The sequence below is a fragment of the Leptinotarsa decemlineata genome, unplaced genomic scaffold (genome assembly GCF_025532065.1).
Source record: "Leptinotarsa decemlineata unplaced genomic scaffold, Ldec_3_MD MMD2_tig00026328_RagTag_RagTag, whole genome shotgun sequence".
NCBI classification, from domain to species: Eukaryota; Metazoa; Arthropoda; class Insecta; order Coleoptera; family Chrysomelidae; genus Leptinotarsa; species Leptinotarsa decemlineata.
Genome location: NW_027412688.1, coordinates 9,700,984 through 9,728,752, shown reverse-complemented (window position 1 = coordinate 9,728,752; position 27,769 = coordinate 9,700,984). Strand labels below are relative to the sequence as shown.

General features: G+C 33.8%; 1 protein-coding gene across 2 annotated transcripts; it reads right to left on the bottom strand.

The window, feature by feature from the left end:
• Positions 1-437: 437 nt before the first annotated feature.
• Positions 438-27,503, bottom strand: LOC111507757 (armadillo repeat-containing protein 8). Of its 2 annotated transcripts, none has more exons than XM_023163103.2 (8): positions 27,296-27,503; positions 26,415-27,253; positions 26,197-26,363; positions 11,901-12,121; positions 11,576-11,847; positions 4,986-5,220; positions 2,134-2,308; positions 438-681 (listed from the first exon to the last, which is right to left on the bottom strand). In XM_023163103.2, exons 2-8 carry the CDS (start codon positions 27,207-27,209, stop codon positions 645-647), a joined length of 1,902 nt encoding a protein of 633 aa, XP_023018871.2. In that variant the 5' UTR covers positions 27,210-27,253; positions 27,296-27,503; the 3' UTR covers positions 438-644. The 2 variants fall into 2 exon arrangements, with proteins under 2 accessions (XP_023018871.2, XP_023018870.2); XM_023163102.2 differs by having other exon boundaries at positions 26,415-27,233.
• Between the last annotated feature and the right edge of the window lie 266 nt (positions 27,504-27,769).

Genomic DNA, 27,769 nt, shown 5'->3' with positions numbered 1-27,769 from the left:
ATCACACGTTGAAAGGTAGGACCTCGTTAGTCCTTAGCTTGCACAAGTTTCTCAACTTCTGAGAGTTGTCGTTCGTATGGGGGCGACAGCTGATTAACGGAAAAACAGATTTAAACAGATATATAAAGCTGTAACATGCTTGCTAATGATATTAATATGTCTTGTTATTGGGATCTATTTGTTTAAACATTAAACAATTTTTTTTATTTGTTATATATATATTGTTTGTTATTAATGTTATCAGTTTTCATTCGCTCGTAGTGAAATTCTCAAACGGAAAGAGTTTGTAAATACATTTTGTCTATTTTTTTGAACAACTCCAACATGAGGGAGGAATTTGATGTTCTGAAACATTTACTTAGCCTTTTATTTTTATAGGCGAGGTGTGAAAAATTCAATGAAGGACGAAAGGAAGTTAGCAATGAAACAACAATAAATAACTGGTATAATTAAAGTGCGTGATGAAATATTTAACACAAATATAATCAAACAATGCACAAGGTACTACAGTACTTTCAGAACTCGATTTAAACCTAAAACTTAACTACGCAGATCTTTGAAGGGTTTAAATATTTGTTACATTTCTCAGTCTACAGCACATCACATTGAATTATATATGGGGAGTTTCTGAAGAATATTTAAATTCATACATCAGCGAATTGGGTGAGGGCTGCTTTCACCCTGAAAAAGAAAATGTAAACATTATTAGTAATAGTTAGTCACACTTACACCGATTTATTTTTTACTATTAACAAAACAAATTGTAATTTCTACTTTCCCATTGGCGAAACTACATAGCCCTGAAATTTCAAACTGGAAGATCTGATAATTATTATTGGTTCAAAGAATTATTCATTAATTGTAGAATGTCTCTTCAACCTGCTTATTTTCTGGGAAAATAAATTTCATGATGTTTTCAAGGAATAAAAACAATGATTCAAATTCGGTACAAGTTCACTAAAATATTCAAATTGTATAGAAAAAAAAACACATTTGAATTTACGTTAGCATTTTTTGGAAAAGTTCATTTTCTTTAATGTTGTATGTGATGGAATTGGCTTATAGAATCTCACAACATGATTAATTTCAACACGGTTCAACTACTGCTAGATGAACAAGAAACATGTGCGAGACTAATCTCTGTGATATAATTCAATATCCAGCGTGGTATTAGCCGGAAAAGTAGTTATTTTCCGGCAGGCATTTACTAGAACCTACAGTGTAGGTAGTTGGGAGAGATGTTTATGTCAACAGAGAACATATAGGTTGTGACTCATTATATAGTTCTGATCTGATTGCATTCAATAATTTGCCAAGTCATATAAAAAGCTGTGATTCATGAAATTCATTCAAAAGAAAATGTAGTGAATATATTTCAAGTAATTGTCATCAATAAATAATTTGTCTTGTTTTCTAGTTTCTTGTTTTTAAAATGTGACGTCTGTAATTTTATATATATTTTTTATTGTTTTGTATTTTATAAGTGACTGACGAATGTACTATGAAGAGCATTATTTGCTAATAAAGAGTAATAATAATAAAAATACCCAGTGTTCTAGGGGTGTATAATTTTTTGAATTAAAGATAAAGTGTTTGTTGGTTTGAGTTGTCTTGCAAGTGCACAATGCAACTTCTTCAGTTAATTTTATACCCAAGCAGTTTGCTGTTTGAATCGAATCTTTCCTGCACTGATGAGGGGTAGATCCCCGAAACCACTCTGTAGGTAATCTACTCATTTGATATCAGCGTGGTCCTACTGATAGACGAACGACAAGCATCTGCAAGACTGTCCTCTATCAGGTTAATTGCATAAATGTCTGTAGGATATAATTCAATATCCAGCGTGGTTTTAGTCAGGGAAGTAGATCTTTTCTGGCAGGCATTGACCAGAACTTACGATATAGGTAGTTCGGAGAAGTGAACTTAGAAATTTCATTTCGAAATGTTTATTTTCTAGTACGTATGTATCTCTTCTTCATACAGTCTTCAAACACGGTTTGATCTAACAAAAAATGTTAAAGCAGAAGCTATCACAATTAACACTTTGTACAAAATTGTTTATGCATATAAAAAAAAGGCAAGTAAACAATAAGAAGGTATCAGTAACAATATGTTCCAATTATATAGACTTACCTGTTGAACAGTATCGTATCAGTGGTACTCAACAACTGCTGTAATATATTTACCACTCCCATCTCCTTTAACCTCGTTTGACGTTCAATGGCACCAGGTTCACCTCTCCTTGTCAAATTATTGATGCAAAATACAGCAGATTCTTGAAGGCATGGTGCTGGGTGGGTCATATAATCTGAAAGAATTACATTGATGGATATATGAGAAAAAAACTAAAATAATATTGATTATCATCAAGAGCAATTACCATTTCCAATTCTGAATTCCATAACAAAAATCTTCAAATTATTGAGAATTACCTAGTGAAAAATAATTTTCCTAGAACTCTTGTTAGGAAAATAATTAAAGAACGAAGTTTCTCCTCCCAAACTACAGGTGTGAAACCCAAATATAACAAAATTCCATTTGTGGAAACTGTATCTGATAAACTTGGAATGCTACTCAGTACCGAACAAATAAATGTGGCCTTTTCAAATGAAAATACAGTTGGAAAGCATTTTTTCTCGAAACAAAAAAATACAATCCAATATAGTGTACAAATTGAACTGTGGAAGCTGTCACAAATGTTATGTTGCTCAAACCGGACGGTATCTTAAAACACGAGTTTCAGAACACATGAGAGACTCTAAGAAACTGAATATAAAAAACTTCACAGCTCTCATTGAACATGAAAAAGAATATGGACACATTTTTTATTTTGATCATCCAAGTATTCTAGATGTTCAACCATATTTATCAAAAAGATTTTTGAGCTAAATAATATTCTCAAATGTGATAGTGTTAACACTAGGAGAGATGTCGATGGCCTTAATACTGCATATTTGAATTTGATAAGTAAAATACCAGAATAATTTACCCTTTTTTCATTCTTTTTTTTCTGCCATTGATTAAAAAACAGAATTCACCTTATTAGAATCACAGATAAAACCATAAGTTTGTTATGTCGTTTTGTGTTGGTGTTGTCTCCGAAATTTTGGTTGTTTGCAATGTTTTTTTATTTTTTAAATATGTATCTAATATGTCTGATGGTTTTTAAAATAGTAATATTATCAATACGAAAAAACTACTTTTCGGAGAGTAATTTAATTAAGAACTCATTATATTTTGTGAAATTGAAACGATAATAATCGTATAAGTTTTGTGGAAGGTATGTTTATGAAAATTCATTGTTACAGAGCCCTGAAGAATAATTTACTTAAATTCGAAACGTCTGCAAGGAAAAAAATGATCCTGTTACCAACCAACCTTTTTTCAGAAATATTAATTATAACAATTTGTTTTTCCCAAAAAACATACAATGTTTATACTTGAGTAAAAAGAACAACAGCAAAAGAAACTTCAACTAATTGGCTTTAATAAATGTATGAAATATATAAAATATTGATAGCAATATAATAGTTTATAACAGAAGATCCAATATTGGATCTAATACTTGAAATCCTTAGATTTTTTGAATGTCTTGGTGAATAGTTATGTTGATCACTCTTTATTTCAAAAATCAAATTTAAATGTTTCAATTGGTTTTTCGTCAGATAAATAAAGATGCAAAATTTGAGTTTCTATGACTCAATACTTTTTTTCTTATAATCCAGTTCAAAAACACATTTTGTAACTTAATTTTGCAGGATTTTCAAAGGTTTCAATAAAGCATTTAATGATGCTCTCCAAACTGATATCAAATACTGCAGTTTTTCACTGCAAACCCAGTTCTAAAAATCTCTGTTTTGACGTGAACGATGAACTGATCTCCATACTCTCCTTTCAAATACATGTGTCATGACAGGGGCCCAGCCGTACCAGCAGTAAAATATCAAAACAGCATTTTTTAATCCCCAATAAACTTGAACCGAGCATCGAGAGGACTTCTTACCAATATGAAGTTTCTTCAAACATGTGAATAGTAATTGACATTATGAGCTAGTTTTGCATTATTTATAGGATATTTCACATAATTTAATTGTTTTATAAGGAAATTACAGCATTACAGACTTTCTATGTATTGAAACTAAAAAATATTTTTGGAAAAAAACTTTTTGACTTTCTAGTTCTGTCTTCGAACAAAAAATTCCTGAAACTTAGAAAGAAAAAAAGAAAGCAATTGAGTTGAAAATAAACTTTTATGTAATATCATTGACTTTAGGTCGATGATGGTCACTATCATTGCAACTGACGAGTGGCTAATGAGCCCGAAACCGGTTTGCAAGTGTGTCCGTTCCAAAATTGAAGGTCGACTCTTTCAGTTGTATTACCAATTGCATATGCAGGAAATTTTCTGTAAAGATTCCTGCACTGACGTCTGTCGTGTATAATCCAACGTCCTTCGTGGTATTAGCCAGGGGAGTAGTTGTTTTCTGATAGGCTTCAGTCCATTCAACCTAGTGTGTAGGTATATCCGAGACTGGCTTGAATGTTTAAAGTTCATTTCTTTAGATTTTACAAAGATGTGTAGTTCGTGCACAGATAGTGCTAGTCTAGCGAAGTTTTTCATTACCTGCCCTCATATTTTTCATGAATTGCCTTACTCAATAAAAAAATTAAATCTTGATACTGTTTTCACAACCCGTCAAGAATTAATTATATAAACTCCTAAAGTAATTTTTGATAAAATAATCAATAAGTTAATTGAATGGTTCAATTTTTCAACAAATAAATTATTATGATTGTTTATTGTCACCAAAATTTTAATTTATTAATATCTCCATCCCAAGTATTACTTCGTGAGGTGTTTTTGTTTGTTCATCCCACAGTGTTAGTGTATTATATATAAACGTACATAATGTATAAGCTTTATTATCATTCATTATCATTTTTCTATCATATCAGTAAAATATTTATCCGCCCTATCTACATACCTATGAGTTTCTTCAGAACATCCTCGTTGGACATGATGTGATCCCTGGCCCTCTCTCCATCAGCAATATTTCCAAGAATGCACAAAGCCTGTTCCTTAACATCCGGCATGTGGGGGCCTTCTAGCACCAGCACGACCCCCTGCATCACTTGCGGACCGTGCAGAGCCATCATAGTATCGGTGTGCATGCGGGGAGAAACCAAATTTCGAATCAGACCTAGAGTTTTCATGATAACCTAGTTGAAAACAACTCAATTAATGATTAACTGTAGCGATTGGTGTAGTAAAAATTAGTAAATTAGGAAAAAATATGTGTTATTCAGTTCTGACAAAAAAATAATAAACAGGAAATCCATTTCATTAATAAGAGTAAGTCTTAGCAGTACCGAGCAGATGGATGTAACTCAATTTTTGGAAGTCGCATTAGATAATATAAATACTGTTGAAATCCAGAAACTGGCATAATATGGATTGGTTCAATTAAGTTAAGGCCTTAAAGGATGGTTGGAGTCAAACCCAATACATCATTGTCACTATTTTCCAGGTTTAAAGACCTTAACCAATACATCATATAGCTTTTTCATTTCATCTTTTTGATGATGCACTTATTATTCAAATAGAATTACAATTGTTAAAGAATAATGAAATCTTAACCCTTCTATGGCTGTATACAGGGTGTCCCTGGACTTCCTCTTTTCCTCTCGGGAATGTATAGATGGGGTCAAAATATCACCAGTACTTCATATAACTTTTTTTCCTAAAAGTCTTCATAACCAAGTTACGGGCCCTCGAAGTTACAAAATGAAAAATGTTTTTCTTTGATAACTTTTCAAGTGAATATTCAAAATCATCCAAATTTTGGTAATTGACTAAACAAATGAATTCCGTCGATGAGCTTTCATGCAGGAGTCAGTTGTTTTGCTACAAAGTCAGGAACGGACTACCCCCGATGGTCCACACCCCAAAACTTTGAAATGACAGATATTTTTCAACAAAATAAGGTTACTTGGACAATTTTATGAATAAAAGTACTCGTGTGGAAAGTCGATCGGAGCAACGAGTCTTGATAAAAATGTAGTTCTACTCGACGACATCAAACCCGCTCGTCCACCATTATTTGAAATGAATAATTATCAAAGCAGAAATAATAATGATAACGTTAATTCAACAACATTTATAACAGGAATAATACAAAGTATGCTAAAATGAAGTCGTAAACAAAAAGTACAGTACCTATATGGAAGTTTAAGTCACAATTGTGATAGCAGATATTTTTTCAAAAGAAATATCAAGTTCTGTAGATTCGTGGTGTTTTTAAACTAACAAGCTACTCTACTATGAAATATCGAATTCATTCCATATTTTGTATGTACATAATACGTGTGGAATAATCACGTTTCGTGTTGATCAGTTATCTGAATCTCATGAAACTCAACATTCGAATGTTTCAAATTCTTCTTCACAGCTAAACTGTTGAGGAGTTTCACTGATAATTATAATTTTATGGGAGAAATTCTTTAACACGAATCTAAATTTAGCTGAAAAAACGCACATCGGAAAAAATATTTACTATACTAATAAAAAGCAAACGAATGAACTACAAAAACGGCTGCACATGATCAGGTGAAAAATATCCAGGGAATAATTATGTTCCATTTCTTTCACAGATGTTGACAAAAAAACCTTTTAGAAAGTTTTGATAAAAAATGAGAAACTGGAATGCGATTTTGTTTTGTTGAGTGGTGCGTTGTCATATGACTATCATTGTATTGTCAATATTCTATAGGATATTTTGAATTTTTTTGATATGGCCGAACAGTTTACATTCAATGAATATGCAGATATGCATGTATTTTATGGACGAGCATTTTGTAATGCTGCAGAAGCTCGTCGTCTGTATTCCGAGCATTTTCCCAATCGAACGGTACCGTCAAGAGAAACATTCGAGCGTGTCGATCGCAGCTTGAGGGAGACAGGTATGTAATAATTGATAATTAATTTGAGCACGTTGTTTTATTTCGATATTATTGTAGGTACAGTTTTGCCAAAACGAGGTGGTGAGGGCGCTCCTAGGACTGTACGTACCGTTGTATTGGAGGAAAATATTTTGGAAGCCGTCGCTGATGATCCTTCAATGAGCATCAGAAATCTATCAGAACAGTTCCATACATCCAAGTCCACTATTCATAGAATAATTAGGGAACAACTGCTCCACCCATTTCACATCCAGAAGGTACATGCCATGACACCTCAAGATTTTCCAGCACGACTGGAATATGCCAATTGGTTCATGGATAGGCAAAGAGAGGATATGACTTTTATTAATCGAGTTTTATTCGCTGATGAAACAGGTTTCAGTAGAGATGGAGTTATCAACTCTCATAATCTCCATATATGGGCCGATGAAAATCCCCATGGGATATTGCAAACCAAACACCAACGGAAATTCAACGTGAATGTTTGGGCTGGTATCATAGGAAACCATCTTATAGGACCATTCGTTCTACAGGACCGATTGAATGGAGAACGTTATTTGGAGTTCATTCAGAACGATTTGAATGGACTTTTGGAACATGTTCCATTGCAAACCCGAAGAGATATGTGGTTTATGCATGATGGCGCTCCTCCTCATTTTAGTTTGATTGTGCGTGACCATCTGAACCATATTTTCCACAATAGATGGATTGGTAGAGGTGGGCCATATTCATGGCCATCGCGGTCTCCGGATTTAAATCCATTGGATTTCTTTATGTGGGGGCATCTAAAAAGCCTTGTTTACGCTACACCTATTCACACAAGAGATGCATTGTTGAATAGAATAACATTACATTGTGAAGCCATACGAAACGACCCTGGAATGCTATTTCAAGTACAGAGAGGATGTCTTTGCAGACTAAGAAAATGTATAGAGAGAAGGTGGTCATATCGAGCAGTTTCTGTAGCGGATTTTTCATTTCTGTTTGCTCTTGAGGCTCTTGAGTTTCGTTAGTTAAACGTGTTTGCATTATAAAAATTCGTTATGAACATTTTACCTATCATTTCCATTTTCCTTAAAAACTAATATTTTCGAATAATGGTAGACATCTCAGGATAAATGTTGTTGAATTAACGTTATCATTATTATTTCTGCTTTGATAATTATTCATTTCAAATAATGGTGGACGAGCGGGTTTGATGTCGTCGAGTGAAACTACATTTTTATCAAGACTCGTTGCTCCGATCGACTTTCCACACGAGTACTTTTATTCATAAAATTGTCCAAGTAACCTTAATTTGTTGAAAAATATTGAAAAATATCTGTCATTTCAAAGTTTTGGGGTGTGGACCATCGGGGTAGTCCGTTCCTGACTTTGTAGCAAAACAACTGATTCCTGCATGAAAGCTCATCGAAGGAATTCATTTGTTTAGTCAATTACCAAAATTTGGATGATTTTGAATATTCACTTGAAAAGTTATCAAAGAAAAACATTTTTCATTTTGTAACTTCGAGGGCCCGTTACTTGGTAACGAAGGATTTTAGGAAAAAAAGTTATATGAAGTACTGGTGATATTTTGACCCCATCTACACATTCCCGAGAGGAAAAGGAAGTCCAGGGACACCCTGTATATTTGAAGTTAGAATGGCATTTCAACCAAATATAAAAAAACCACTAAGAATCAAAACATTAATTTATTGGAGCCTCTGGAGACACCCTACATTTTATTCTATGAGAGGACATTAGCAGATCAAGATCTTCAGATGATGTGATGCTGCAGGTTTTTCCGGGATTTCCTGCAGCTGAAAAAGCAAATGCGCCACTAGAATCAATCAAGTCGCCCCGGGGCGCCTATTAATTTTTGACGTTGTTTCATAATTTGTATTAGTTCAATTTAAATATATCCAAGAAGTGAGGAAAAAACATACATATTATGGTTCTAAAAATACCAATAATGTATATGAGTTACTTTGTAAATAAATTTTACCTAATTCTTTTTTATATATTTACAGGGCTATTAAAATTCACGACTTTCCATGAGACTCTTATAAACAGAAGAGATGAGAGAGGGTAAAGTTTGACTATTTAAGAATATTATTGCATGTCATCCAAAAATTGAATGTATTTTGGAGATGTACAGAAATTACCAGAAAATGCGACATTTCATTGGTTTTTTCATTAATTTTAATTTGCAGACTTATTGGTAATCTTTTCAAACTTTGCCATACGAACTTTCAGAATAATGAAAAATTATTTTATTTAAACTTTGTTAAAACTACCTAAGTTTTGACTTCAATTTGCAAATGGATTTATTTTTCCTAATTTGAAGCTTACATGAAGTTACTCATAAAATGTAGAATGCAATTAAAAAAAATAATAAAAAACATTCTGATAATGGATACATCCATTTACGGTACTCTTCCTCAAAGTGGGCGATTACGCCTTCTTGTGGGCGCTGGAGGCCTATAGGGGGGCAGTAAAGGGCACAGAGATTGAGGGGCGTTGAAGCGGTTTGGGGGGAGCGTTGAAGCGGTTTGTGGGGGGGCGATGGCTAATTTATAAATGTTTTTTGCTTTTAACACAAACTTTATCGCTCCTTTATGCTTAACGCGCGTTTCCTCGTGTAAAGCCATCTAGGGGACTAGACAGTAACTATTTGCTAACGTTGCTAACTAAAAGAGAAATGGGTTGCAGATTACCGAACGCGGTGACTTACGGCTGTTTTTGAGTAAATTCGAGCCTGATATTAACAAACTTGTTAAAAATCATCAACTTCATGCTTCACATTAGATTAGTTTTAAAATTGAAATTGAAATGTTTGTTTTAATAACATGAATAAAAGTTTTCCTAATATTAAAAAAAGGAGTTTTACATTTCTCTCATCAGAAAGTCTTATTTTCACATGACACACATAATTCAATTATTGAAATAATGACTGCGATTGTGATTCTTAAGATGTAGTAAAGCAAAACAAATTGGGGGCGCTAGAAAGTAATTAATTATCGAAGTAGGCGGTAGAGAAAATAAGTTGGAGAAACTCTGATTTACGGCATAAGGTGAACCTCGGCTCATTTTTTTTATGAAAGAAGGCATCTATGTCTAATATATAAAAAAGTTGAAACATCTGGTCATGCTAACTTCAGAAAAATTACAGTGCTTTCTGCCTTCTCAAAAATACTAGAAAAAGTATTGTAAATTATTCTGTTGTTTTTTTTTAGATTTTCATAATATACTCAACACTAATATGACTTCAGAATAGGGTTATCCAGCACAAATGCCAAGGTTTTCCTTGGCATTTGTGCTGGATGGTAGAGATGGTAGGATGGATGGTAGAGATAAGGATTAGCGTTCCTGTGTGTGAAAAAGCGTCCGTTAAAATGTGCTAAATAAGGGTGGTGCTACAGTAGCCACATTAATAAAATGATGTTAAAATTAAGAGAGATCCAACAATTGAAAAAAAAAATTCTACACAGCAATTGAAAGAAAATTTTCCAATAGTAACTATTTTAAACTTTATTATTATAAAAAATTGTAAAAAATTATTAAAGAGAGAGAGAGAGAGAGAGAAATACGTTTATTGTCCTAAGAAAGAGTTCTTGTTGACAAACGATTATGAACTATGTCAAAGTAGCAGGGGGAAGTCTGATCAAGTTAGCTTGACGTGTATTATATGTGACTCGTTTACATCATCATGAGCAGATATATTTTTATGAATCAGACTGACTGTTTCAAAAATGAATAGAGATATTATTGTCAGAATTCGTTGTTCAATGAATAATGGTTTGCAGTGATCTTGAAACTTTGTCCCGCACACATACCGGGCAGCTCGCTTCTGTAAAATGAAAACAGTCTGCAGCATACTTTTGCTGCATACTCCCCAGAAGGCAATACCATATCTTCTATGTGCATCCACAAAGGCAAAGTGCGCAGATCTTGCAAAGGTTCTACCCAGTTCCTTCGAAACTGACTTCACTACAAAGCAGCCAGATGCAAGTTTTTTATTCAACTTGATAATATGATCCTCAAATTTAAGCTTATTATCAATGTGAAGTCCTAAGAATTTGGAGGACACATACTGTTGACTGGAAGTACGACAAAGACTGACGTCGATCATCATTTATATGTTTCAATTTACGCCCACTTGGACAACTTCTCACTACGCAAATTTTGCCCATTATTGCTTATAATTTATTACAATGTATTATAACAGTAAGCACTACAAAATCACAAAAAGTGTTATAAGAGCTGATAATAAAATTCAATCGACCTCTCCACATTTTACCACAACAATAAATTTTGGTTGTATTGACGAACTTAATTCATATCATACCCTGAGCCTATGCTAGCGGCATTCTGGAGGGTTTTTGAACTGTTATTTAGTCTGAAAGTTGGATACTTTTTCAAGCTTCCACCCATATGAGAAGGTTTTCCTTACCTCTACCCTCCATACAAAATATATTGAGGATTGTTTTGAAATTGAAGATGAATATCTGGGAATCTTTACTGATTTATCTGCTGATTTGACTTTCAAATTAGGTTTCAAATTTGCAAACCATTGAAGTACGATCCTAAGTGACTCAAAAATAAATTTGGCCAACTACAAACAAGCAAATACCTTGGTATCGGAGTCCGCCAGAAGCCTGAATATCTGGTCGGTGCCCAGAGCAGTGAGAATTTGTGATTTTAGCCTTTGTTCTGCCTGGAAGGCGAGGTTCATGAGAGCCCACACTCCATTCAATCGAAGACTGGGGCTAGGTTGCGATGTAATCGTTGCCAGCAGCTGTACCACTCCTTGTTGTATCATGGGCTCTTTCGCAGGTGAAAACTCCAGCAGCAGGTTGCAGAGCGCAGAAGACGCCGCAGTCAACAACTCGATGCTCGGGGAATCTTCAAAGAAACGACTCATCAAACAGATGGATAATCGGGATTCTGAAAAATACCTGTCAGTAATGCCATCAGGGGTCGCCACACAGAATGATCCTGGAAGGTAGTCCGAAGTTGTTGCACGGATCTGCTCAGAGAATGGAGACATCTCACGGCAGCTAATCTTACTTCTTTATTTTCTTCACTCAAACCAACCACCACCCTTTCCATCAAAAACTTTGTGTCTATTATCCTTTTTCTGATATCTTCATCATTGGCACCCAAAGAAGCGAATGCCCTACGGAAAATAATAATACTCTGAGAAATAGAAAGATTATAGGTCTGGAGCATTAGAATGATGTGTTTGTATAATAAATTGGCATTACACCATTACTACTCCACAGGAGGAGAGGATGATCTGAAAGAAAATATTAGATAGATAGATAGATAGACTTTATTGGCACAGTGGTTTACAGCACGTCACATAGTACAAAAAATATTGAGAGACAATATGTAAAAATGTAAAAACAATCAGGTTATTCACAAAAACTTTTTTTTAATTACATTAAAAAGAATAATTCGAAAATTCTTCTACACTATAAAAACAATTTTTTAGGAGTAGACATTTCACATTAGCCTTAAAATGTCTATCTTTCGGGGAACGCACTTCTGAACTCAACTTGTTATAAAGTTTCAAATTGAGGTAATTTGACCCCGACTTATTTAGGCTGAAACGTTTTAGTGCTATTCTGCCGTGCTAAGGAAGAAGGTCATAACTGCCAATTTGATCATTTTAAGACTTATTTCAATGCCATCCACATTTCTGATAGGAGATTGATTATTCTCGGGGTGGGAGTACATATTGGTGGATGCTATTTTTTCAGTTATATTTCGTTGTAATATTTCAAAAAATTTAAAAATAAATGCAGATACGACTTTTTTTTATAAAAAAATTTGAAAAGTACAATACAAAATGTCGTAAGTAAACACAAATATACAGCGTGACTCACGGTCGATGGTAGGTTAGACGTTTCTGGAAAACGCAAAGCATGATTATTCTGAAAATTTCACCTCTCAAATTTCCTTACCTGTTCTATCGATCTAAAATATTTTCAGCATTGCGGCGTTGCCACTTCTATCAAAAAGTCCTAGCGATTATATTTTTTTAAATGGAACACCCCGTATATTAATACATTTTTGGAATCGCTCTAGTATTTTAATACTTTTTTGTTAATAATGTCCTATACCTATCTCTATCTGTTTCCGAGATGAAAAATAAATTGTGCTAAATATGGTCCAAAACATAGCCTTAATTGAAATTAAGTACATCAGTACTCTCAATTCATGAAAAGTTGATATTATGATGATAGTTTGGAAAAACTCGAAATATTCAAATAACACCAAGAAATCGACTCCATATCATACAGGGCGTGCTAAAATTACTATTATTTCCATTGTGCTTAAAAGTAGTCGAAAGTTCATTTTTTCAAATGAAACCCCCTGTATATTACTCGATAAATTGAAAGATGGTGAAAAATGCTTCAAGGTGATATACATGTCCCTATACGTGAATCGTCAAGTTTTCTTAATAAAGCCGTTTTTGTGGAAAAATAGTTATTCACGTTTTACCTATAAGTGTTGAAAGTGGCATTTTATTTTGTGAGTGGGGATTATTGCAAAACGAGCGTCAGCAAGTGGAGCAAACTCACGAGCAAAATAAAATCACTTTTAACAAATGTATCATACAAATTTTTTTGTATAACGTTACTGCAGATAATAAAAAAAATTATAGGGTCCATGGGATTTGAACACACGATCTTTCGATTACAAGGCATATGTTACAACTACATACGCCAACTCACGTTATTTTAAGGAGGATTATTGGTTAGTCATGAAGGACTTTCTACAGTTGGACTGAATACTACTTCGTCATCGTCAGTAACTTCACAGGGATTTAATATTACCAATAGCACGAACTGCATGTGTGAACTTTTACAAATGATTTTTTGGTAGGTGTTCTGATTAAAGTGTTTCTATCAAAGAGATTTTCAATAACAGTTGTACAAAAATAATTTTTAAAGAATTTTATTTCTAGGTAGTCGTGGAAATATCAAGCTTATGACAGTTTGGTGACTTTTATAAGTAATTGATAAATAGTTATTGACGGTGTTTCAAAAAATCGCCAAAAATGAATCCAAATATTGATTATTCAAACGAAGTTCTTATGAAATTATTTATTATACACGGACAGTGTGATCAAATCATTGCCAGAACTTGTAGAAAATTCAACCAATAGTATCCTGAATTAACACCAATGAACGAGAGGAAGTTTGTAAGATTACAAAATAATTTCCTTAACTATGGCTCCATGTTAAAAGCGCCTTCAACAATATCAAAACCTGTTACTTCAAATGAGGACAATTTGGCATATTTTTTTGCATATCCAGAAGCTTCCATTCGCAGTGCAGAAAAAGATTTAGGTGTATCACATGCTTCAGTACAACGAATTTTGAAAAATCACGGAATGCATCCGTATAAATTTTCCAAAGTTCAAGCTCTAAAAGCAGAAGACTTCGAACGTAGAATGCATTTTTGTGAATCCCTTTTGATTCATACACAGGAAGATCGGGAATTTTTGTCAAAAATAATTTGGAACGACGAATCAAAATTTACGAGGGATGGTATTTTCATAGAAGGAATAAACATTTTTGGGCTGATCATAATCCTCATGTTACAAAAGAAATGGGGTTTCAAGAAAAATTGGACCTGAATGTTTTCTGTATTCTGAAGAACAATAAAATTAGCTTTTTTATTTATGAAGACACACTGAATGCAGAGAGATATCTCCAAATATTAAGGACGACTGTAACCGATTTTCTTGAGAATTTGCCTTTAGAGGAATATAGGAATTCGTGGTTTCAACTGGACAGAGCGCCAGCTCATTCCACCCAGGAAGTTTCCAGGAAACTCGACGAACTCTTCGACGATCGTTGGTTTAGGCGTTTAGGGCCGTGGGATTGGCCACTGAGATCACCCGATCTCACGCCACTTGACTTTTTTTATGGGGTGTTTTAAAAGAAAGGGTATACAGTACTCCAGTGCTTACCAAAGAAGAATTGCGACGGCGAATAGTGCGGAGTATTGAAGATCTGGATCCCCAGGAAATTGAAAAAGCAACCACAAGTCGCGTACAAAAAAACATTTTAAAGTGTTTAGAATGTAATGGACAACATTTTCAGCATTTATTGTAAAAATGTGATATTTTGTTATTCTATTATTTGTTATTGTCTGTACTTTAAGTCTGTAGTTAAGGAAATTATTTTGAAACCTTACAAACTTACTCTCGTTCATTGGGGTTAATTCAGGACACATTTGGTTGAATTTTTTACACGTTCTGACAATGATTTGATCACTTTGTTCATGTGTATAATAAATAATTTCATAAGAACTTCGTTTGAATAATCGATATTTGCATTCATTTTGGAAGATGATTCGAAACACCGTCGATAACTCTTTGTAAATTACTTATAAAAGTAACCGAACTGGTATAAGCTTGATAATTCCACTGCTACCTATATCCAAATTCTAAAAAAAAATAATGTTTCTAGAAGAACAGACTTTATTGAGAAAACTTGACGATTTAGGTATAGGGACATGATATATCATCTTGAAGCATTTTTCACCATCTTTCAATTTACCGAGTAATATACAGGGGGTTTCATTTGAAAAAATGAACTTTTGACTACTTTTATGCACAATGGAAATAATAGTAATTTTAGCACGCCCTGTATGATATGGAGTCGATTTCTTGGTGTTATTTGAATATTTCGAGTTTGTCCAAACTATCATCAAAATATCAACTTATCATGCTTTGCGTTTTCCAGAAACGTCTAACCTACCATCGACCGTGAGTCACGCTGTATAGGGGATAAAATGAAACATAAATATTATATTATTACTGCTCATTATTATATGCATATATGAATAAAAACTAGTGAGAGGATGCAATTTCGGTTATCATGGAGTTATTCATTATCAATAATACTACTCTCCTCCTAGTCGCCGTTCGCTTCAGGAAAATTTTCCCAGAACTGTCGCCTGGTAACAGCTTTTATTTATTTATTATATTATTATTTTCATTTATTTCATACACTATTCTACAGGATGAACCCAATTACTGTCAGTTAGCTAAGAAATGTCTTTTGATTTGTATAATCTGGCAGTTGAATATATCTAAGACATGACTAACAGAATTAGAGGTATCGCACATTGTATAAATTGGAGATTTTTTCATTATATTTGTACGCGGAGTGTTGAGATAAAATGTAACACTATTCCTAGATGACCGTCTAGGAACCCAAAAATTCAACATATGTAACAGTTGAGAGAAGGTGATAATATTGTTTATGACCTTGAATAAAAAAAGAAATGAATAATATTTACGCCTTACCTCGAGACTACAAAAATTGTACAAGCACTTCATAATAGGGTATTCCTACAGTAGGATACGTGCCTTCAAGTTTAAAGAACATATATTTTAGGAAGCGCCTCTGTAGGGCTTCTAGTTGATTTATATGAACCTGATAGTAAGGACTCCACACGACTCCTCTTAGCTTTTTTTGGGAGAGGGGCAACTCAGATCACTTTTCATTTGATTAGCTTTCAGAAAGTTCAATGTGATGAAATCATCTGCAAAAGAATTTCGGTATTGTAAGGTCTTCTCACCCCTTTTTAGCTTCAAATGTACGATATCAGACATATATGGTCTAGGATTCGAATTTTTCAGCTTTGTTAAAGATGTGTGATCTGGCCAGTCGAAAAAGTTTTCAATACTTCTGCTCATGTCGATCACTTTTGCTTTGGGATGAGCATTTTGTACACACTCTTTGAAGTCTTAAAAATCATAGACCTATTTTTTTTCTTTTCAATTGAGTCTGTCGTATCTGCCAATGTATTCGAAGATTACTAAGCAAAATCGTCAATGTTATCGTAGATACGATAATTTTGCTTAGTAATATCGGATACGACATTTTTGCATTGTAAAGTCAGTATAGTTTGTAGATACGACAAATTTCAAACTGAATTTGTGTCTTCAGCTGAATAGCTACGGTATCCAACATTTCTCAGAAGTTGCGTTGGTGGTTGCAGATGCCAAAAATGGCAGTATTTCAATTTTGATGAAATTGTCAGTTACGACCTTCTTCTTTAGCACGGCAGTATTTGGTTTGCTGATCTCGTGTCGTATTTGTGAAGATCTGACGAAACAGTATAGTTTCCTTTGTTTGAGTGTATTTCACAAAAGGTTTGATATATGTAAATGCATGGTAGTGTCATTATTTTCATGTCAGTAAAGAGGGGACGACAGTGTTCTCTTAGTCCGACTCCAGCCAGAAGACGAAAAGCTTTCTTCTGTGATCTGAAGATGTTTAGCGCAGCAAAAATTTATTTACTATTAACACATTTTTTTCTACATATATATTTTTTACATTTGATATTCGATTTTTATAATTTTATAAGAACTCCAACACCCATAAATACGTTTCACTGTACTATAATAATAATAATATTTATTTCTCATGTTGAAACGCATACAATTTCAATTACAAAAAAAATATCTTTTGAAGTTTTAGAAAGTTTTAGAAACGAAAAATAATATTATTGCAACATTAACAAAGGGCCCGGTAGTTAGATAAAGTTGAAGTATACATTTAGAGCAAACTAGAAAGAAGAGGGAGGATATAAATTATTTGGTATTCTTTTGGATGACTTGAACTTTCAACATGAAGTGGAAAATTTATGTATTGTTAGAATTTTTTATCGAGATATTCAATTTGTTGCAAATTTTGGGTCCAAGATACAGGTGACATTATTTCTGATATTGAGTGGTTGAATGAGGACCAGCTATCAATGTATATTATTGGAAATATAAATACAATCCAGCACCTGTGAGATTTTCAGTGACTTATAGGAATTATGATTGATGTCACTCTAGACCAGTGGTCCCCAAACTACGGCCCGCGGGACAAATCCGGCCCGCCAGTGTCATCAATTCGGCCCGCGACAGCCAATGATTTGCTGTCATCAATCCGGCCCACGACAGCCAATGATTACCTAATTGTTGTTACTATTGCTGTGATAAGTTGAAGAAGAAAACACAGAATGATAATTACTCGGTTTTATTTACTTGCAAGGTAAAACTTAACGTCAGAAATGATGACAAAGAAAACTTAACTTAAGTATCTAAGTTTAAGTAAATTTGATCCACAATACTTCGTAGTTGTGGATCAATTTTACTTGTACCAATTATCAAAAGAGATTCAAGATGCTCATCGGTTAATTGAGGTCTGTAAACATTCTTTGTGTACTTCATCTTGGAAAACGTTTTCTCACACAAGTAAGTAGTGCCAAAAAAAAAATCTACGAGCAAATTTATGCAAATTATCAAATTGTTCCAGTGGAAGACTTATAGAATTCCAACAAAGATGAATTTTGATATTTGTTCTTAAGCATATCACTGCACCGTAAATCAATAATTTCCATTTGGACTTCCGGAGCCAGGGATTCAATCAGAATCAAAAGAATTTTGAAAAAGCTTAATTTCATTCGCAATTACATCAAAATCTGAAAAACGAATATCAAAATTTATCTTCAAAGTACTCGAAGTTTCGATTGCAAAATTGACAGGAAATTCAGTCTCTGTAGTGTGGCTGAATATTTCACTTGTTTCAAAATGTGTGAAACATTTTTTACGTAATTGCGAATGAAATAGTATTATTTTCTGCCTGAAGGATTTGATATTGGTGTATAAATCAGGGAGAAGCTGATTTTCTCCTTGCAATCTCAAATTCAGTTCAGTTCGTTTTCCACATCCATTCACTATTTTCTAAATCGGCAAAAGGGCGCTGCTTCTCATTTAAAAAATTTCGATCTCTGCTCGATGATATGATATGATATGGTAAATCATTTTCTCCAATCTGTTGAATAAACTCGCGGAATTGTCGGTGATTCAGCCCAGTGGATCTAATGAAGTTAACAACTGATATGACTGGTTTTAGAACTACAGACATATCCAAACATTTTCCGCACAAGGGCTGTTGATGAATGATACAATGTAAGACTAATGGTTTTGAACCACCATCATTTTCTACAGCCTTTGACACAAGTGCAACCACTCCTTTATTTTTACCATACATATTTTTGCCTCCATCAGTTGTTATACATTTCAAATTTCTCCATCGAAGGTTCTTTTTATTAATGGCATTTTCAACTCCCTTAAAAATATCTACCCCAGTTGTCGTGCCGTGAATACTATCAATATCAAGAAGTTCTTCATACACTTCATAGCTTTTATCTACTCCGCGAAAGAAAATCGACACCTGAGCAGTATCTGACACATCCGTTGACTCATCCAATGCTAGAGAAAACCACTCATGATGTCCATTTTTGTCAGACAGTTGAGATGATATATTTTCTGCGATGTCTTGCACCCTCCGAGCCACGGTGTTTGAATCAAGTATTCTTTTATCATTTCTCCATCGGTGAATGGTTTGCCACGTTTTCCGATTTCAAGAGCCACATGAAAGCTGGCGCGAGTTGCAGACTCTTGTTCAGTATTCCCTTTGGTAAACAAAGATTGCTGCGATTTGAGTCCTTGTTTCAAAGCTTCAAATTTTTCCTTCCGCAAACTTCCTGTATACTTGGAGTAACTTTGAAGATGTTTCGATTCATAGTGTCGTTTCATTACAAATTAAACATAGCGCCTTATTACTGGACTCAATCACAAAATACTAAAAGTTACATTTTTCTAGGAACGTTCTGCATTCACTGTCGATTTTTCGCTTCTTTTCCATACTAACAAATCACACATAAAAACAATAAGTCAAATCGAAATACTTTTATTGACGGGTGTTACTTTATTTCACAATAGACAGTTTCGCTTCCTTCGCCTTTCCTACGCAGACTAACTCGCAGTTGCGCTGCTAGCCTTTTTATATGCAATTATTACTGCCATCTCGAGGTAATCGGAATACACTAGCTAGAACCAGAACTTTCTCGAACCAACGCGGTAATTCCAAATATTAAAATTACGCCTAATGCCACCTAGAGGGTAGCTGAAAAAGATAGTACATAGTACCACTACTCGCCACTAGATGTCGTTAAGTGTCACAATACACAATAATAATTGAAATGCAAAAGGTCAAGCACTTTGCGACTATTCTAGTCTAGAAATATAGTTAAGGGCAGAAATTGGCCCTTGAAACAAACTGAAAAAATCATTATGGCCCGAAGGCTTCAAAGTTTGGAGACCCCTGCTCTAGACCAACAACAATGCTGACTGCATATTTCTGAAGAACTTGGCAATTTCTTTGTTAAAACAAATTAATCAAACGATTTGTATCAAACTTTCTATAAAAAATAAAATAACGTGTGTGAAATATTAACAAAGGCCTATGGTGAGTCTTCTATGAGTACAACCTGAGTTTACGAGATGTTGAAACACGTCAACAACCGATAAAAATTTGGAAAAAGTGATAGCAGTAATTTGAAGTTGCTCAGGAGTCACTAAATAAAATCAAGGAAGAATGACTGAACCATGGGTTTACGTATATGTAGCTGAAACTAAAGCTGTATCATCCCAGTAGAGGCATTCTGGATCTTCAAAACCGAAAAACGCTCAAGTGCGGTCAAACGTGAAGATAATGCATGCTCACAGTCATTTCTTGTTTGTGAATTTTTGGGCAAAACAATACTATAACGAAGCCCCAGCCTTCATATTTCAATTCAAAATCAATTCAAAATATACTTTCTTGTCTGAAGAATGAATTCTTATTGACAAAGCCTTGTGCGAAATATAAATAACATATATATAAAATCACAAAAGTATCACAAAAGTAAAATCACTAAAAGTAAGTGATAGCATGAACTGAAAAGGGACATGTAAATAACAATAACCCAATAAAAACGTTCAGGATATAAGAACACGGTCAATAAAATGAAATAAATCAATTTAAACTGAATTGAATCAAATCAATAAAATACCATAGTCAGTCAGACTCAATTAAAATTATCATCGTAGAATTCTGCTAAGCTATAATAAGGTCTCACAGAAAACAAGTTTTTCAACTCTTTCTTAAGAGCACTAAGGTCATTTATGGTTCTTATAGCTTGAGGAAGATGATTGAACATTTCGAGACTGTTGTAAATAATGGCATCTTTAACTAGGGTCGAAGAAGGCAGCGGTAATTTGAAGCTGAATCTTTATCTGGTTTGATACACTGGCTCGTCCAAGTTGTTAAATAAGTTCCTATTTTTAAAGAGAAGGCAGATTATCTCATATATGAATAAGAAGACCACAGTTAGGATTCCGTTAGAGGCAAAAAGAAGACGACAAGAGTCCCTAGGCTCGGCTTTGCATATGCATCGTATTGCACGTTTTTGTATCAGTAGAACACACACCCCAAAGGCAAATATCATAACGAATATGAGATAAACCATTCTAGCTACTGCAGATCCGAGCTCAAATGCAGTTACTCGTATTTCATAACATCCAGACGAGAGCTTGGATTTCAAACTATCTACATGTTTGTTGAATTTTAAATTATTGTCGATGAACAAGCCAAGGAATTTAGAAGTTGGTACGTTGTCAATTTGAATATTATTTAGATGTACGGCTGGAATCTGGCAATGATAGGACACTTCTTTTGTTTTTGATAAATTCAAGCTCAAGAGATTTGAGTCAAACCACTCTTTCACTTTCGTGAAGTCATTCTCAATAACTTCATACAACGTATGGTTGTTAGCAGCATGCCATAAAATTGTGGTATCATCAGCAAATAAAGTAAATTTTCCTTGGGTGTTAATAGACGATAGGTCATTAATGAAAATTGAGAATAAAAGTGGGCCCAGTACTGAACCTTGCGGGACGCCGCAAGTAATTTTACCTTCATTTGATTATGAAGTGGTTTTGACCATCTGGGTGCGATTTGCTAAGTATGACTCAAACCACTTAAGACTTATTCCAGTTATACCGTATCTACTGAGTTTCCGTAAAATAATTTTATGATTCACGCAATCAAATTAATTAATTAATTAATTAATCTTTATTTAATCTTTAGAAACACATACAGTTTATCGATACGTCAACAAAGTATATCTGAAATAGTCTAAAATTAAAAACATTACAGGTTATTAGCTTAAAATTGAGTAATTAAACAACATTAACATTAACACGCAAGTTAAAAATATCGACTTTATAGACTTGTAACAATATTCATTCAGTCTTTAGGAAACATAGTCAATACAGGATAACATAAATTCATTATTACAATAATAGCATTACAATTGAAAGATATCACGTCAGTTTAATTTTCAACTTAATAATCTAGTAACTATCACATGCTATATATAGCTTTCTACTTTAGGCAATCAATTCGAACAAGTCTCTAACCTCCCAATTACATCAGAAAATTCATTAATGTTATAAATAGGGTTTGTACTCAAAATATTTTTTAACTTACTCTTGAATGTTTTGCTTGGTAGTTGACGAAACTGAGGTGGTAGTAAATTGTATAGCCTGATACCGACATTATCAGTTCTCTTCAATCTATTTAATTCCTGTACAAGATCTGTTTTATGTCTTGTATTGTAATGATGTATGTCTGTGTGCATGGTATGTTTATTTAAGTTTTCCTTAATGTTTAGCAGATTTTCAAATACAATAACTGAATATAGAGTCATAATTTTCATAGCTTTAAATAACGGTCGACAGGTTTCACTGGGTTTACTCGAGGTTATGGCTCTCACGGCTGCTTTTTGAATAATAAATACTTTGTCTAGATGAGTTTTAGATGCTGAACTCCAGCTTAGAATCCCGTATTTCAGAATTGAATGAAAAAGGGAATGATATGTCATTAGTGCTGCATTTTGGTTTATAACTTTTTTTATCACTCTTATTGCATAAATTGTCTTACTTAGTCTATTGCACATATTATTTATATGTTCTGACCATCTTAAATTTGAATCTATATTTACCCCAAGAACTTGACCACCAATCAAATGCTTTGGCTATATCACAGAAGACCGCAGCCACTGTTTCTTTGTCATTTATGTTGGAATAAACATTGTGAAGAAATGCCAAACATGGCTCCATGTGACATTTCCTATTTCCAAAAATTAAGTGAACCTGGAAGGGTCATCTTCCCATAAGCTTGGATGACAATTAAAACGTGTTGCTGAAGGGCTGAAGGCTATCCTAAACATCGAGTTCAAAATGTGTTTTGAGGATTGAAGAAAGGGCTGGCACAAGTGCATAATATTCAATGGCGACTATTTTGAAGGCGACAACTTTAATGTAGATGATTAATTGAACAAGATCCGGTGCCATGGTTTCTCATAAACCTTAAGGACTGACAGTTATTTTCAATTTGTTACAAAATGGATCAGAATGAGAACTACATACGCATGTAGTATCTATAGTGAGACCAATTATTTTTTGTTGTTGGACAAAACTTTCACATCTTTATTCTCAAATATTTGGTGTTAGCAATGAGAATTTGAAACCAAAAGTGCTTAAATTTCAAGCCCACTGAAGTCACAAGGATGCAGGTTAAGAATCACTCAAAAGCGAACAGGGCAGATGGTATGCACACATCAACAGTGTGGGGAAACTATCTTTGGACACTCAACCATTATCAAAAATATCACCTTTTTTTAACATCAAAGATTTCAAGTTGAATATTACAAGACTGAAGTCATGACCGTAGCTACAAACTAGAAATATTATCTCATCAACTTGATACAGTGAATGTTACAATTTTTGGTGACTCAAATGAAATAGTTGAGCAATATAAATATTTGGGTTCCCTCAACAATACTCTAAACTGCAAACAACAATTCCAATATTAATTTCACAATTATTTTTCTTTACCCGTATCAGAAAATATTCAGTTTTGAAATATCAGTTACAGTTTTAAAAACAATAATTCAACCTCACTGCGAATATTGTCTTACATTATCTGTGTTTGATGCTAACTTTTTAGCGTCACTGCAGAAACTGCAAACTGTTTTATTGCGAATACTTTTGAGGTATGATATTCTATCATTACATTAATGCTTCAAGTGTTTCAGTAATAGACTGGCCGTTTTATTTTTTAGTGATATTCATATTCAAATATAAGGACTAACATCTCTATACTTTGACTAATTTCTTTTATTCCAGCAAAATGTTCATAGCTACTTTACAAGAAATAGTAACAGATTACGTATACCCCTTATCAATTGTTCAAGAACAATGAATTCTCGATTCCATAAGTTTTTCCAGAGCATAATAAACTACCAGCCCAACTAAAATAATGTAATACTTTGTCTAACTTCTAGCATGAGAAAATAAACTTCCTTAAATTGAAGTATAATGATTGATTATACTTTAGTGGAGAAATTATCAAGTTTTTAAATGTTAGCACCTAGTAAAGAGTCAATCTATTCCTGTCTAAGGTTTCCATGGCTCCTCACGGGATTCCCAGATAAGTATCAATGTCACTTTTCGGATCACCAGTGCTACAAGCACAGCAGAGGTGTCTGTGAAAATATTGATCCATTCATTTCACTGAAGCCAAAAATTAATGTTCTTTGGACATTGCAAGATTGCATACAAAGTAGGCATACAAGTAGGTAATATGTTAGAGTATGAAGTAGGCTTGGTAAGCTATTGTATAGCGAAACACGTTTTACAGTTTTTGTAAAACCCTTTATAGTGAAAATCATACAATGAACTGTATTAATTGGTTTTAATATGGATTTTCATCAAGTATCGGCCAGTTCTATTCAATAGATTGCATACGTTGGCATGAAAACTTTACTGTCTGTTTTACTGGTACAGATAGGCAATTAGGCAAATTAATTGAATATGTCGATTCCATCCACCCATCAATAAAATTCACCACTGAGAGCGAGGTAAATAATTCAATAAATTACCTTGACTTAACCATTACGAAAATAACAATAAACATGAATTTGCAATTTTCCACAAACCACCTTACATGGAAAATATCATACTAATTCCTCCACACACCCTTACCAGCATATAGTTGCTGCATTCAATAGTATGCTTCACAGACTATTGAATATTCCACTGTCTGAGAGTAATTTCCAGAGAGAGCTGAGTTTGATCAAGCAAATCGCGGTCAACAACGGTTATAAGGTAGATATTATAGACTCCATTCTTTCTAAAAAACTACAAAAGCAAGCCATGGACCAGGTCTACCCAAATTCAAGATGCGATAACGTCATTTATAGGACATTGTCATATTTGGGTGAACCAACCAATAATATTGCCTGTTTTTTGAAGAAAAAATGCGTAAACGTAGCTTACAGAATGAATACTAGTCCAAGTAAATTTATTGAAAACAATAAAGACAAAACTTCGGTGTCGGATAGATCAGGAGTATATAAGATGACTTGTGACTCTTGTTCAAAACTGTATATTGGCCAAACAGGGAGAACATTTTCCCAAAGATTATGGATAAGTTTTGTAAATAGAAAGATCAATTTCACATTTGCAAACCACCTTTTAGCAGAAGGACATGAGTTCAATCATGAATATGATGTGTTACATTTAGAAGAGAAGTGTTTGAAACTCAATCTTCTAGAATGTTTAGAAATCAATAGATTCAGAGTAATTCATTGAATGGTCAATTAGAATTGAATAACTCCCCATTACTAGATATTTTTTCAAATATGGAAACTGGGACATAAGCTCAGGTAGTTTAATTCATTACACACTTAGGTAAAAATCAAGTACTTGAAATATAGGTATTGTAATTGTAAAATTATTTGTAATTGTAAAATTGTAGAATTAGCCGGGCGAAAGGACTTCGGTCAATAGCCAGTTGAGCAAAATTGTAATTTTGTTCAATAAATTACAATTATTATTATTGTAGAATTAGGTATATTAAGCATTGAATATGGAGAATATATTTAGTAAAGACACACGCCATTGTATGGCGAAACAGGTGTGCGTTTTTGTAAAATTGTTTAGTGAAAAGTCTCACAATAAAGTTTTTTTGAATACGTTAGTTATGTATTTTTATCAGGTGATGGGCAAATCCATCATATGTCAAATGGCTAATGTCCCATATTCAGTGAATTAAAAAATCGTAAATTATCCAGCAAACTACATAATACTATAAATACAAATAAATGCAATCAACAGTTTCAACTTTTCAGGGGCTGTATCTTCAAAAGTCAAAAGTTTTGACTTCTGGTTCATGATTAGGGAATAAAAATACATATTTGATTATAAATACTCCAAAAACCGGAGCGAATGTGAAAACAAAATATTCAGTAATAAAATGTTTTTTTGGAAGACACACTTACTTCAAAGCAGCTCCTCGAGCTGAATCACTGGGGCAATTCAACAAATCCACTAAAGCCTCTACAAGCTGATTACTAATGGCTGCTAGTTGCTGTAAATCGCTGTCTACTTCAGTTAAATAAGCCAACGTGTCAGCAGCTATGGTTCTATGAACTTCCGAATACTCTATCTGAAAAAAAAAACAGTCACGAAAAATTGGGGATTAAAAAAAAGCAATCACCTGGCAGAGCCTCACTAAGCAAGGAAGCGTGCGAAAGAGAATCGTTCGATCATATGCTGATATTGCGCCTGCTCGATGTAGATTTGTCATACATTTAGATGCACTCAATTGTACGTCAATAGGGTATTCTCTGGACATAAAAATTATTAGGTGATGGGGAATTATCTTTTGATTATGAGTTGTGTTCTTTATTTCATTTGCAGCAAGAGGGTTATTCAAACACATTGCTGCTAAACAAGTGACTACAGATATCCTCAGAGAGTTATTGGAAACATCCAGTAGAGCCCCTAAAACTGCAGGAGCACCAACAGAGCACACTATATTTTGATCTACTGCAGTTTTGCAAGCAGATGTGAGAATACTAGCAACACATGATTGTCGTTGTAAGCTTTCTTTGGGAGAAGCAAACGTCAGGAGTTTTTGTATATTCCTTATGGTATATTTGACATCTGATGGGTTAGAATGCTGTGACAGAGAGCGGAGGCAACACAGAGCAGCATCAATTAGTCGAGGTTCACTTTCTTCCAAGATATCAAGGAGAATTTGAGAGGTTCCCGAGTGTAAAAGAAGTTCTACATGGTCAGCAGTGCCTTTGGCTAGAGATCCTATTGTTACTGTTGCTTCAATTCTAACTTCTATCTTTGTGTTTTTATCCTTCAGCAGATAAATTAATCGAGGTACTATACCCTGTGCAATTACGCTCCCTTTCTGGCGGTTGGAGCCAATTACAGAATTCTTGATGCATATTATCGAGGACAAGCATTTGTTGGGATCTTGGGAATATAAGTCGTCCATATACGACCTAGTACTTTCTACATTCTGTAATAGAAGACATATTTCTACAGTTAAATGAATAATGGATAGATATATTCAATTCTCACCATGAAGGCTGTGAATGACTGCATCTCTAATAGCATACTATGATTATAAGAATATCTAAGTGATAAATTTCGTACGATGATAAATAATCAACATAAAAAATAAACAAAAGACAAGTCTTCGGCTATTTAAATTATCCAAATCTTTATAAAATAACTATTTTCATATTTTGACAGTAATTGTCAGTCAGGTTCCCTTACTCATCTTCTTAATTTTTCCTATTCATTGAATGTAACGTAGATTAGGTTATGTTATAGATTGGTTTCGAACGATCTTAATAAATTTGCCATGAAAATAAGTAATATGCTGACATCCATTGGGCAGAGTGTGTATACGAGGAATTTGCATTCTGCACATGATGGTCATGATTTAGAATTTTAAGTGCGAATTCCCAGTCGTAACTTTGAGTCTGTTAATTTACAGTTTGTAACTGAGAATTCAGAAGTGTGAATTGTGTAGAAATGATATCGCAAATT